The 12724-nt window shown below is 39.9% G+C and overlaps 1 protein-coding gene across 1 annotated transcript in view; it reads left to right on the top strand.

Moving 5' to 3' along the window:
- Positions 1–12724, top strand: part of cntnap5a (contactin associated protein family member 5a) — a 188688-nt gene that overhangs the window by 133673 nt on the left and 42291 nt on the right. Inside the window, exons 14-17 of the mRNA XM_033617802.2 lie at positions 2067–2223; positions 5810–5937; positions 9924–10094; positions 10984–11202. Coding sequence (XP_033473693.2) covers positions 2067–2223; positions 5810–5937; positions 9924–10094; positions 10984–11202 — 675 coding nt within the window. The remainder of the gene's footprint in view (positions 1–2066; positions 2224–5809; positions 5938–9923; positions 10095–10983; positions 11203–12724) is intronic.

Genomic DNA, 12724 nt, shown 5'->3' with positions numbered 1-12724 from the left:
TGTGTTTTGAATCTGCTAAACTTAACAGCACTTCACAGAAACCTTGTTGCCAACTAGTTTTTTGGAGGTGTAACTGCAGAGTGACACAGACACACCACTGCACAAGTGTAAATGCTCACAACTGTGTAGGCTCTGAATAGAGCTGACGCACAAGTATAAGTCCCACTTAATTGTCACCCATGAATCCTCCTGCACTCATGTGTGCTAGCTAATTGACGCTAAATCACTGTGCCTTACAAATGTATGTTTAGCATTAAAATATGGTGTATAAATATGTGAATTATTCTATAATTATGACTTTAATAGCTTATCATTATATTTACCATGTAAGCGTATTGTTTGTACATGGCACTTAAGGTCGCTCGACATGTTATTGTAGGCCTAGGGATATGAAACTTAATCTCATACAGTATGTGTAGTATGGGGTCCCTGCTTTGTCGCTCTTTCAGCTCAGGGGTCCTTGGTCTGAAACACATTGAAGAGTCCTGCTCTATTTTGTAAGTGCAAATAAATACACAAATTCATTTTACCCCAGTTACTCCAGTTCTTGAACACTTGATCTGTTGGCTTCTAGCCCAAATGCTCTAATTACGAAAAACCTGTCATATCAAGCCCAGTCTGGTGCCAAGGTTGTCAAATGCTGACACTTTGTCATGTCCCTCAGAGTGTGATACCAACACCGAAGACACGCCAGGCTTTCTTCTAACTCCTATGTAATCCCATCTGGTAATATTTGTGTAGAGGTGGGTGTGGTTAGTAGTCAGCTGCAGGAGAAAGATGTGTGTGTGTGTGGGGGGGGTGGTTCATGAGAGTAGCACCAGGTGAGCTGATTTGACACAGCTGCTGCTGGTTTGTTCTGATTACATCTCTCCTTTTTACACTGCCTGAGTGTTTGTTTTAAAGCTGAATGAGCCGTGAGACATGTGCCTATGGCTGCAGGGCTCCTCCAGCACATGTCTCCCCGTCCATTCAGCTTTCAACCAAAAACTCAGGCAGTGTTGGTCTGGGCTCCAGTCCTCCGAGGGCCAGCACACTACTGCATGACAATGGAGAGATGTAATCAGAACAAACCAGCAGCAGCTGTGTCAATCACCCCTACACCTCACCCCTGCAGCAGACTACTGACCACACCCACCTCCACAATTTGACAGTCAGAACAACTGGCGTAGTATAAAAGGCAAGAAAGTCTGTCTAGGGTGGATCCGTCCTTAGGTGGATGGGTCAAACAAACACGGACTTTCACCCAAGAGAGGGTCTCAGTGCAGTCTTACAGACTATTGACTTCAGTACATGACCACTTCAGTACACGACACACCCAGACATCTTTCCTTAACCTTCACCATAATGTGTCTGCAGCCACAGCTACATGCAGGAAACCACTATTTGTGTCCCACGTAAAACCAAAAGGCAGTGCAGTTTTAACTTAACATTACATAACTTCTGTCCGTCTGTCACGTACTTGCGTTGCTCATGTTTCACATTTACGTCACGTTATCAACTCATTTTAAAACAAAACATGTTTTTTCTTAAACTTACTGTTGCCTGAAACGAACCGAGGCCGTTTGACAATATTAACCACCGATTTTAATGAATTTCTCCCAAGAAACAGCTGTGCTTCACATACAGACACTAAAGGGTGTGTCTCAGAGACACCAAAGGGGTCAACATCACACTATCTGACAACTTGGGATGAAAACATGTTGTCTTTTTCTTTATGTTGTGAGCTTTTGTTTCTCACCTTCACTCCCAGTCTTATTTGCTTGATTTTATTCTCATTATAATGTCTTGTATTATATAAGCCTCTCGGCACAGCGGTCTCTGAAGGAACAGGATTTCAGTCGCCTGCTTATCTATAAATCTTTCATTTCTCTTTGGTGTTTTTATTAATCTTTTTTTTTCCAGTGCATTTCCACCTTCAGTGTATTTATAGTACTTTAAGATAAAGCTGTGAAGAAAAACAATGCAATCCTCCAAATATAACCCATGACCTTGACCTACTTGAGCTCGAGCTCTGGTATCAGGCTGCTGCAGTGGTCACTGACTGTCTGACTGGTGTGTTGTTGCAGACGGCAGTCCGCTAACCTGGTGGCTGGACTGGGAAGGAGAGAAGCGGAGCTACTGGGGAGGCTTCCTGCCTGGAGTGCAGCAGTGCTCCTGCAGCCTGGAAGAGAACTGCGTGGACATGAACTACTTCTGCAACTGTGACGCTGACACAGACACATGGTACACAGCAGAGACACACACAAGCACGCATTTATAGTCCAGGGAGAACATTTTCCTTTGTTATATTGCATATATATTTTAATATTGAGAGGTGTGTATAAATATTTTGTCTATAATTGCAGTATATTGTGCCGTAAACTGTCCCCTGTCAGTGTTTTACTGTTCTATCTGATTAATATTATTGCTGCTTTAATGTGTTTGTTGCATTTTACTGCTGCAGATATTTAAGGTTGTGCAAAATTTAATTCCTTTATATACTCTGGGGTAGTTAAACATACAGCAATGCATCATATTCTATGAAATCATCATATGATTGAAGCATTTGTAGCCTGGCTGTCCTGTGAGTATTACATATCTCTCAAAAGTCAGAAAAACAGCCTGTTTTCAGCTTTGCTAGGAGGCATGTTCCAGCTCCTCCAAGAGTTTATTTAGCTTAGGAAGTAGGAGAATGTTCCCAGTCTATAATTCGTTGTGTGTTTGTTTGTTTTCACTGGAGCATGAAAGTATAAAAATTGTAATCTAAAAAGTAACTTTAGCTGTCAGACAAATGTAGTGCAGTAGAAGTACAGTATTTACCCCCAAGATGTCGTGTAGTACAAGTATAAAGCAGCATAAAAGGGGAATACTCAAGTAAAGTACAAGTACCTCAAATTTGTCCTTAAGTACAGCACTTGAGTAAATATACTTAGTTACATTCCACCATTTCCACAGGGATCCCAGATTAATCAACACCTCACCAAACACATGCACCTACATACATACATACAATAAAACACAAAACAAGGCATCATAAATGGTACAGAGTGAAAACCATGCATCCAAAGAAGAAGATGTATTTACAGAGATAATGTACAGTACAGACAGTCCAGACAAAAAGACCTCATTTCGTTATGTCTTGCAGCAAGAACAGTTTGTGTTAAGGACTTCTGGTAACTTTCAAACTGGTTAGAGAGATAAGGGAGTCTAGATTGAGTCTCGCCTGCAGGTCATTCCAACACCAAAGGCAGTAATAAAACAGACTCCTTCTTCCAGCCTCAATCCACACAGGTGGCACCTTTGAGTGCAGACTTTGCAAACTATTGGATCTAAGACTGTAGGTATATTGTACAAATACAAACTTAGAGCAAAGGTACATGGGCAGAATGGTCTTGTACATTGAAATATACTACTGCTGCATGCTGCGCATAGAAAGTGAAGACCATAAGACAGACACAGTGATGAGTCTTGTCGCCTGAGTTTAAAATATATTTCAAAGCAACATGATAAAGTGGGTCAAGTTTGGCCGTAGTAGTGGGACAAGCAGATTTGTAAATGGAATCATCGTACTGTAACTGAGACAAGAAAAGGCCTGAAATGGAGAGAAACATAAATTTAGTCTGTGAAAGAAACCCAATGTGAGGTTGAGTTTCTTAATGAAAGGTCCAGTGTGTGGGATTTAGGGGGATATATTGGCAGAAATGGAATATAATATAATAAGTATGTTTTCTTTTCTTTCTTGTTGTGTTATCATTACTTTAGAATGAGCCGTTTCTATCTACATAGGGAGCAGGTCCATGTCTACAGAGATCCCCATGCTCCATCGCCATGTTTCTACAGTAGCCCAGAGCAGAGAAACTGAACACTGGCTCTAGATAAGACCATTCATGTCATGTTGGCCACTGTAGTCAGCAGGCCCTTCATGACAAGCAGTATCAGAGAAGCACAGATTTTTAATGAGAAACAGCTTTATTCAGTGTTTATGCCGATTTATATCATTGGTCCGTTTGTTTTGGAGAGGAAGAGACCTCTGCAGATAAATCAACTTCTGGTTGAAAACCTCCTGAACATCTGGATCTTAAGTTATCAGCATCAAGAAAACTGATTTGTAAAGTAAAACTGCTTTATTCAGTGTTTTTACCGGATTACATTACTAGTAGGGATGCACAATAATATCAGCACATCATTGGTATCGGCAGATATTAGCTTGAAAATGAAATATTAGAATCAGCGAACATGCTTTTTCTTTACATTGAAAAACGTTCTATTTCATGTCTCCATCTGCTGGTGGGCCATCACGATAAGAGTATGCATGTATAAAATGATTTAATTCCACTACAGAATAGACTTGATGATCACTAAAGTTAGGTGGAGAAAGAAGTGGATATATCAATATCGGTACTGGTTATCAGCCAAATGAGTTGTTATATATTGGCATATTGGATATCGGCAAAAAATCCAATATCGTGTATCCCTAATCACTGGATCTGTTTATTTTGGAGAGGAAGTGACCTCTGTGGATAAGTCATTGCTTTAATCAGTGTTTTTACTGGATTACATCACAGGATCTGTTTTTTTTTGTTTCGCTGGCAACCCCAGTAAAATCCTCCTGAACAATGAACCCTGAAAAAACTCTAACCGGGAGAAGTTTCAGTTTGTTGAAATCTGCCATCCTCACTCCTAGACACTACTAAATCCTCCTAAATCTTACACACTGTTCCTTTAAAGTTCCAGTGTGATGTTTGAGTTAAAATTCATGTCAAAGCAAATGCCCAGATATTTATATGTATCAACAACACCTTTCTGAATGTTATGAGAACAACAAAACAAAAACTGAACATTACAACCTTCATGCAGGTCAGATTTACTGCAGGACTGTTTTATTAGACTGCATTTATATAGCTCGGTGTACCTAATAAACTGGCAAAAACTGAGTGTATGGGGCGTCGGTGGCTTAGTGGTAGAGCAGGCGCCCCATGTGCAAGGCTGTTGCCGCAGCGGCCCGGGTTCGACTCCAGCCTGTGGCCCTTTGCTGCATGTCACTCCCTCTCTCTCCCCCTCCTTCACGCTTGTCTGTCCTATACATTAAAGGCTGAAAATGCCCCAAAAAATATCTTTAAAAAAAAAAACTGAGTGTATTTCCAACCCACACTAATAGGAACCACATCCTCTAAATAATGAGGTCCCAAATATGAATTAACAAACATATAAAGAAATAAGGACACGACCACTAGATAAAAAACAACCTAATCATTAATAGCATCAATGATCATTCCTAATGGCTCTGTGGTGTATCTGTGGTTGTATATATTACCCTGCGATAATCCACAGAAAGTCTGCTGATGATTAATTAGTCAATTCATCGATCAGGCTTTCAGAGCTCTGAGAATCTGTTCAGTGTTTTATCTCCAGCAGTCAGATAGATTCAGTCAGAATTTCGTCACCGGTTTTATTTAACCAGCATTCACTCCAAAATGATTAATTACAGCTGGTACATAATATAACAATCATGATCAATCTAATCATATTTCTTAAGCACTGACGGAAAAAACAAAGGCTGCATTATAGTTTTGTGCGAGAGACGCTCTGAATGTCTTTGTTTACCGTATGTTAATCCACTGCAAAGCCTCTCTCGATTCAGCTCAGTTTGCATATTTCCAGAGGCAGTTGTCTGCATTGTGATAGATTGCTCCCTTTTTAATGTGTTTACTCTGCGTTCTGTGCTAATGCAGAAGAATGGATGCCTTTATCTGGACCCCCAGAAAGGCATCCACCTCGAGGGCAGTGTGGCACCATTTATTTAATTCTTTTTTGTGTGTGTGTGCCACAGGGCTAATGACACAGGGATCCTCTCCTATAAAGACCACCTGCCAGTGAGCCAGATCGTGATTGGAGACACCAACAGAACGGGCTCGCAGGCCATCTACCACATCGGCCCTCTGCGTTGTTATGGAGACAGTAGGTGATCACCTCAGTGTTGAAGCGAGTGTGCCAGATTTGGTTGCAGATGGAGGCCTTGATTCCCAGGCTTACTGTTGATCAGAGGCAGCCCGAGCTCAGATGATGCCTCATGTGTTTATCCATGGATTAAAAGTTAAAATCAGTCTGTTCCGTCAGACAACTGGCCGTGTGGACTGTAACCTCATAAAACCTGCTGGACCTGCCAGGAGGTCCGTCTTTACAAACTCATGTGGTGCCAAACGGTGGGGGAGACGCAGGAGGGGGCAGAGCTGGACAGCAGCACTGGAACATGAAAGAGATTGTTGATATTTATTGCTTCATGTCCCAGAGTGAGCTGTGGACAAAGGGCAGGGAATTTTTAATAGCTCATCTGCAGCCAAATAAGGTTCACACCCCCATGATTTTATATCAGAAGCCAAGTGGGGATAACGTTTCCTGAAGACAGTAAATATATCTCAAATTCTGCACAAGACATCTGAAATATTTCCAGAGGCAATATACCTGTTTTGTGTCCTTGTTAGTGATGAATAATTTATACACATTATTAGACATTCTTATCATAAAATGCACTCTTATTTAATGAACAAATGTTGGCATTGTATGTTTCAAACATTTGTATACATAACATTTGTACGTTATTATGTAACAGATTTCTTGAAGCTTTACATTTCTTTATGTTTCACCAGTGCTATGGTTACCGTGTGGATAGGTTTAGGCACAAAACCCACTATGATTATAATAATGAAAAGGTCATGTTTTGGCTTACAATACCTGGTTTTTGTGGCACTATCCCAGCAGGAAACATGGCGATGTCTCTGTAAAAAACAACTGCATTTCGTGGCACTATCCCAGCGGAAACGCAGTGATGTCTGTAAAAGATGAGCGCTTTTTGTTGCACGATTCAGGCAGGAAATACAGCAGTGTCTTGGCTAAAAACAGCCAGAAACACAGTAATGTCTTTGTAAAGAACAACCGCTTTTTGTGCCACTATCCTAGTGGAAAGATAGAAACGTCTCGATGAAAAATAATCACTTTTTGTGCCACAATTTCAGCAGAAAATGCAGCAGTGTCTCGGTTAAAAATGACCGTGTTTTTGGCATTATCCTGGAAAGAAACACAGTGATGTCTGTAAAAAGCAGTCACTTTTTGTGCCACTGTTCTAGTGGAAAGACAGCGATGTCTCAGTAAAAAACAACCGCTTTTTGTGCCACAACTCCAGCAGGATATGAAGCAATGATTTGGTTAAAAACAACTGCATTTCCTGGCACTATTTTGACAGAAAATGCAGTGATGTCTCTGTAAAAAGTATGGGCCTTTCATGCCACTATCCCAGCAGGAAATGCATTGAAATCTGTAAAAAATGATCGCTTTTTGTGCCACATTTCGTCAGGAAAGGCAGCAGTGTCTCGGTTAAAAATGACTGTGTTTCATGGCACTATCCTGGCAGGAAATGCAGTGATGTCTCTGTAAAACATATGCGCTTTTTGTGGCACTATTCCAGCAGGAAATGCAGCAATGGCTTGGTACAAAACAACCGCTTTTCACGGCAGTATTCCCAGAAAAACATGACAGCAAATCACTAAAAACACCCACCTTTGTTAGCAGAAAAGCCTCAGGAAACACAGTGACAGGTCGCTAGAACACTTTCAGTTTTGTTGTTTGTTGGTCTCGAGCAGTGGCAGCCATCTACCGTCCCCTACACCTCCTGATGACAAAGTTTGCTCACATACTACATAACTTTAGAAACATTGATATGATATGAAATTTACAACTGTAACATGTTTTGGGTTTGCAGAAACATACAATGCCAACATTTTATTCTTGGAACTGGGCTGTGATGAATGTATGAACATGTGCTGTAAATTAAAAAATATATATATGAAAGCAGATGCAAATAACTGCATCTCAGACACTCTGCTCACAGTAGAAATAGCTCAGGCAATTGCATTTAGTTTCTTCACAATATTATTACCTTGAAATAGTCCTTTGTTAGTAGGGAGAACTTGTCTCCTTGACATGTCTTCTTTCAGACTAATGAAAAAAGAAATCCAAAATACATGTGGGTGTTCATATTTCTGTTGTGGAATTTGTAATACAAAAAGTAATTGTCTTAATGGCTGAATGAGTTTAAGTGATACTGTGCAGGATTTTCCTAAAAACAATGTGTAGCCATTCCTTTCTATCATCAGTAAGTGGTGTGTTTCTCTGCAGAGATTCTGCCCTCTGCCTATATTTTCTGATTTTCTTTTTATTTTCTGTGTTTATGGGTGTGTACCCCCACAGTGCTCAGGTAAGGTCAGGGCTTTATAAAAAGGGTAGCAACCAGGTCCAAGTTCGTAAGCATCCAGACACAGTGCTGAAAAAACCCAAATACAGCGAAGAGAAACGCCAAACAGGAGTGAATCTGAGGTCGGCCTTTACTTTAACTTTTGCTCGCGAACATGTTTACAAAGAGTAATTGACAGCCCTGCGTAGCACACCTTTAAAATCTTTAGCCCCTTCACCTGTTGTTTCTTATTTTTGGTCTAAAAACGAATGGAATTTTGCAGTACATATCTTGAAGGCCATTTTCTGAAAATTAATTTCTTCTCACACTCTCACACAGATCTCTACTCCAGTCGCACTTACAAACACTAAACTTTCCAGTTTTATTCCTACCTATATTCTGAAGGTTTTTACAGAGGGGGTTTGTTCATGTATCATTCATAGCCTGATTTATAGCACATTTTGTTCCTAAAAACATGGCAAAAATTGTTTTTTTTTTAATGGATGCTGATATAAATAGACATCCAAACATGTCAATAAAATGAAAAGAGACTTTCTGTAGTGGGAATTTATACAAATGAGTGCATATTTAAATAGATGAAATCTCATTTGCATATTTAAACATGAAATTTCAGGAAAATTGTCATTTAAAAAGTAATTATCTTAATAAAAGTAATCAACTGAGGAAGTGTCATGGTGATATCTATTAGTCTAACTTTACTCCTTTTCACCTGGGTGTATCCCCTTAATAAAACATTTATTCATTATTATTATTATTATTATTATTTTTAATTAAACCTTTCTTTGACCAGAAAAAAACCTGTTGAGATTAAAAGTCTCTTTTTCAAGAGTGTCCTGGCAAAGACAGGACAGACGGACATCATAGAGCTAAAATACAAAATGAAAAATATTTTTTAAAAAGGAGCAATATGAAACACATGATAAGATTACTTCAAAGAAAAGCCCAAAAATGTATGTTAATATATATGAGAGGAACCAAAGAGTGCAGTCGGACTGTCGGTCTGCGGAAGATTCCACATATAAAGAGCTGCATACACACTGTAAATGCTTGCTTACCAGATATTTTAGTCCTGTTTATATGAGAAACTAATTTACTTTTATGGTATTTTTTTGGAGGTCATCATTTAACCCTGGTACGAACTCTCCGAACAAAAGTTCAGGACATTTTTTTTATGTGCTCTAATAAAACAGCTCAGTGAAAAGCTGGCGACTGGTGGAAATCTTCACACTGTGTGAAACACAAGACACAACAGCACTGGATGTTGGTTCAAATAAAAAAGAAATCTTAAAAGTGTTATCTAGTTGTGATGTTTCCCGACAATGCGGCGATCGAATAAAGGCATGCCCTCCTTCACTGTAAATCAAATAGAGCCGTGCTGTTCTACAGTACCACAGCAGAACCTCTGAGGGAGGCAGAGACAGACGGTCGGGTGTACAAAGTGTGTGAATTCTGACACCAGAGACCACAGTTTGCTTCCTGTTTCCCACCAGAAGCCAACTCTGGTGACAGATCAGATGTCATGTTTCATCATTAACTCCTCACTTGTGTTTCGTCAATGCAAATGTGAGGAAACGATGCGAGTGAGAGAAACAAGACAATTAAGTCAAATGAGGCGCACTTTATTTGGTGTGCATCCTCCTTCAGTCAGGAATCTGATCTACCTCCACTCTCCTTTTCCCTCTCCCTTTCCTTTCAGAGTCTATATGGAACGCAGCGTCTTTCTACCAGGAGTCGTCGTATCTCTACTTCCCCACCTTACAGGCCGAGCTTGCCTCTGATATCTCCTTCTACTTCAAGACTAGCGCTCCTTCAGGAGTATTTCTGGAGAACCTGGGCCTCAAGGATTTCATCAGAGTGGAGCTCAGCTGTGAGTCAACGTTCAGAGGCAGAGAGAGAGAAGTACATGACAAGGACATGCACACAGAACGCCAAAAAAAAAAGAATAGCCATACATAAGAGCACCCGCCAAAGCTGTCAGGGATTTTTTTTTTTTTTTTTTTTTTTTGCGTTTCTCAAATGGAAATGTTAGCTGTACTGTAGTTGACAGTTTAATTTCCCCAAGAAGCAGGCTGTCAGGTCTGCGCAGCGTGATGTAATCCTAATGACACAGTCAACAGCTATGTCATGCTGTCGCAGGAGGTGTTAAAAGCATTTCCTTACTACCCATGTAGGGAAGCCGAAATCCTTAATGAACACACCAGATGGATGGAGATTACCTCATAGACTTACTGGAGGGAAAAGGAGATGAAATGCTGCAAATCAGATATATTGATGCAAAACACTGACTTGTTTACACAAGCACCGATAAAGTGATACACAGTAGTTTATAAGGTGCGTTAAAGAATTTAGAGACATGATGTTGTACTCACCAAACAGCATATCTAATAAGTACCTCCAGTCTTTCGTGCAGCTGTGTTAGTTTATTTATCACAGGTGATAAAATAGATTTGAAATTGTTGATTACATTGTGTTTTGTTGCACAAACCTGAGGGAGGAGTTCTCGGGATATTTGCAGCCTTTATGTATTACTGCAGCATCGGAGCCGTTGTGAAATATTGACGAGCTGTCAGCTGAGCCCCCTCATAAATCTATTCAGGTCATCAAGTTTTCCCAGCAGCATTGTATCGCATTGCATCAGAAAGGAGGATAGAGAGGAACATAAAAAAACCTAATATCACATTCAGTCTGACCTGGCTGTCGTGTGTGTGTGTGTGGGTGTGTGTGTGTGTGTGCGCGATTCCCCACTGGTCTCCCAGCTCCCTCAGTGGTGACTTTCTCCTTTGATGTGGGAAACGGTCCAGCGGTCCTGTCGGTGAAGTCCCACCTCCCTCTTAATGACAGACAGTGGCACTACGTGAGGGCAGAGCGCAATGTGAAGGAGGCCTCCCTGCAGGTCGACCAGCTCCCCTTCCGCTTCCTGGAGGCGCCAGCTGACGGACACCTCCGTTTACGGCTCAGCAGCCAGCTGTTTGTAGGTAGGCTTGCTGTCACACTGAATAACCCTCTGCCAGAGACGGGGATTTATTTAAACCTGCATTAATTGATTTTGAGTGGAGTGGGGGGGTTGTTGTGCCGCAAGACGCTTACACATCATTAACATATTGTCACCTTATAAAGGTCGCCTGGTGAACGGAAGCTCAATACTCATTCTATTTTTAGCTCTGTTTTTTGGTGTCTGCTAACCAGGGTGACTACCGATGGTGAAACTAGAACATTTGTCTCACATTCAGCAACATCCCACAAATCCTGCGAAATGTTGTGCATTTCAGGGTCATTTCTTTAAGTTATTTTTGTTGTAAAAGATTAAATATTCATCATGTGTGTCCATTATTTTTCCCAGAATTTCAGGCCAACATTTAAGTCACATTCACATTCCACTTACGTGTGTGTGCGGAGATGAGGCAACCCAATGTCCATGCATTCCTCTGTTAATCTCTGTGATATCCAAATTTTATTTATTTATTTATTTTATTTTATCTAATCAACAGGGACTATGCTACTGCACCAGAAGTTTTTTTTAATTTATTTATTTAAATAAAACAATTACAAATTACACGACAACACTATAACACATCATAACCCACTGACAAAGACATATGGTATTAAAAGGAAGAAGAAAAAGAAGAAAATTCACAGACATACAAAAATCAACATAACAACAAAACAAACAACCGAAAACAACTAGATAATATCAATATGTCATTATCATCCTTCTTCTAAACTTGGCCTTAATCTATTGCATCACCAACAAAGAAATGTTATAAAAAGGAAAGAAAACAGGGAAATGTCTTTCCTTTTCGATTCAAAAATAAATCTTTTTTCCAATAATATAACAGTATTTAGAGGCACCAGAGTTAGCCATAAGCTCATTTTCATCTGTTGTCCCTCGGCAGGAAACAGAAAACAATTTCTCTGCTAAAAGACACAATTATATTAAAACACAACTACAAAACAGAACATGTTCACGACAATCAATTCAATTTTATTTATAAAGCCCAGTATCCCAAATCACAATTTGCCTCAGAGGGCTTTACAGCATACGATATCCCTCTGTCTTTTGGACCCTCACAGTGGATAAGACAAAGCTCCCCAAAAAACCTTTCAGTAATAACAATAGCAAGACAACACAACATCAAATCATCTCAACTGTAACAGCAACAACAATACAATTACAACATTTAGATAATATTTCGGTCTGCAGTTTGCTTCAAGTACGTAAAAAAAATTCTACTTTTGTGGTGGATTTCGGAGAGATCATATGACAGTGTGGTAGCTTAGCTAAGAGGCTATTTCCTTCAATTCAGTTGCCTGTTCATTGTCACGTTAGTTTGTCTGATTAAAAAGAACTTGTTTGTCTAATTTTAACATATTGTGACTCTGAGTAATGTTATTCTGCTTATATACAGTCAGATCGTCATTATGACTCGTTCAGTCGTTCATATGTCTTTTTAATTAAATATTTCACAAAACATGCTACGTACCTGGCAGGTTCTGTTT

Source organism: Epinephelus lanceolatus, chromosome 14, assembly GCF_041903045.1.
Source record: "Epinephelus lanceolatus isolate andai-2023 chromosome 14, ASM4190304v1, whole genome shotgun sequence".
In the NCBI taxonomy this organism is placed as follows: domain Eukaryota; kingdom Metazoa; phylum Chordata; class Actinopteri; order Perciformes; family Serranidae; genus Epinephelus; species Epinephelus lanceolatus.
This window is presented reverse-complemented; position numbering and strand designations above follow the sequence as displayed.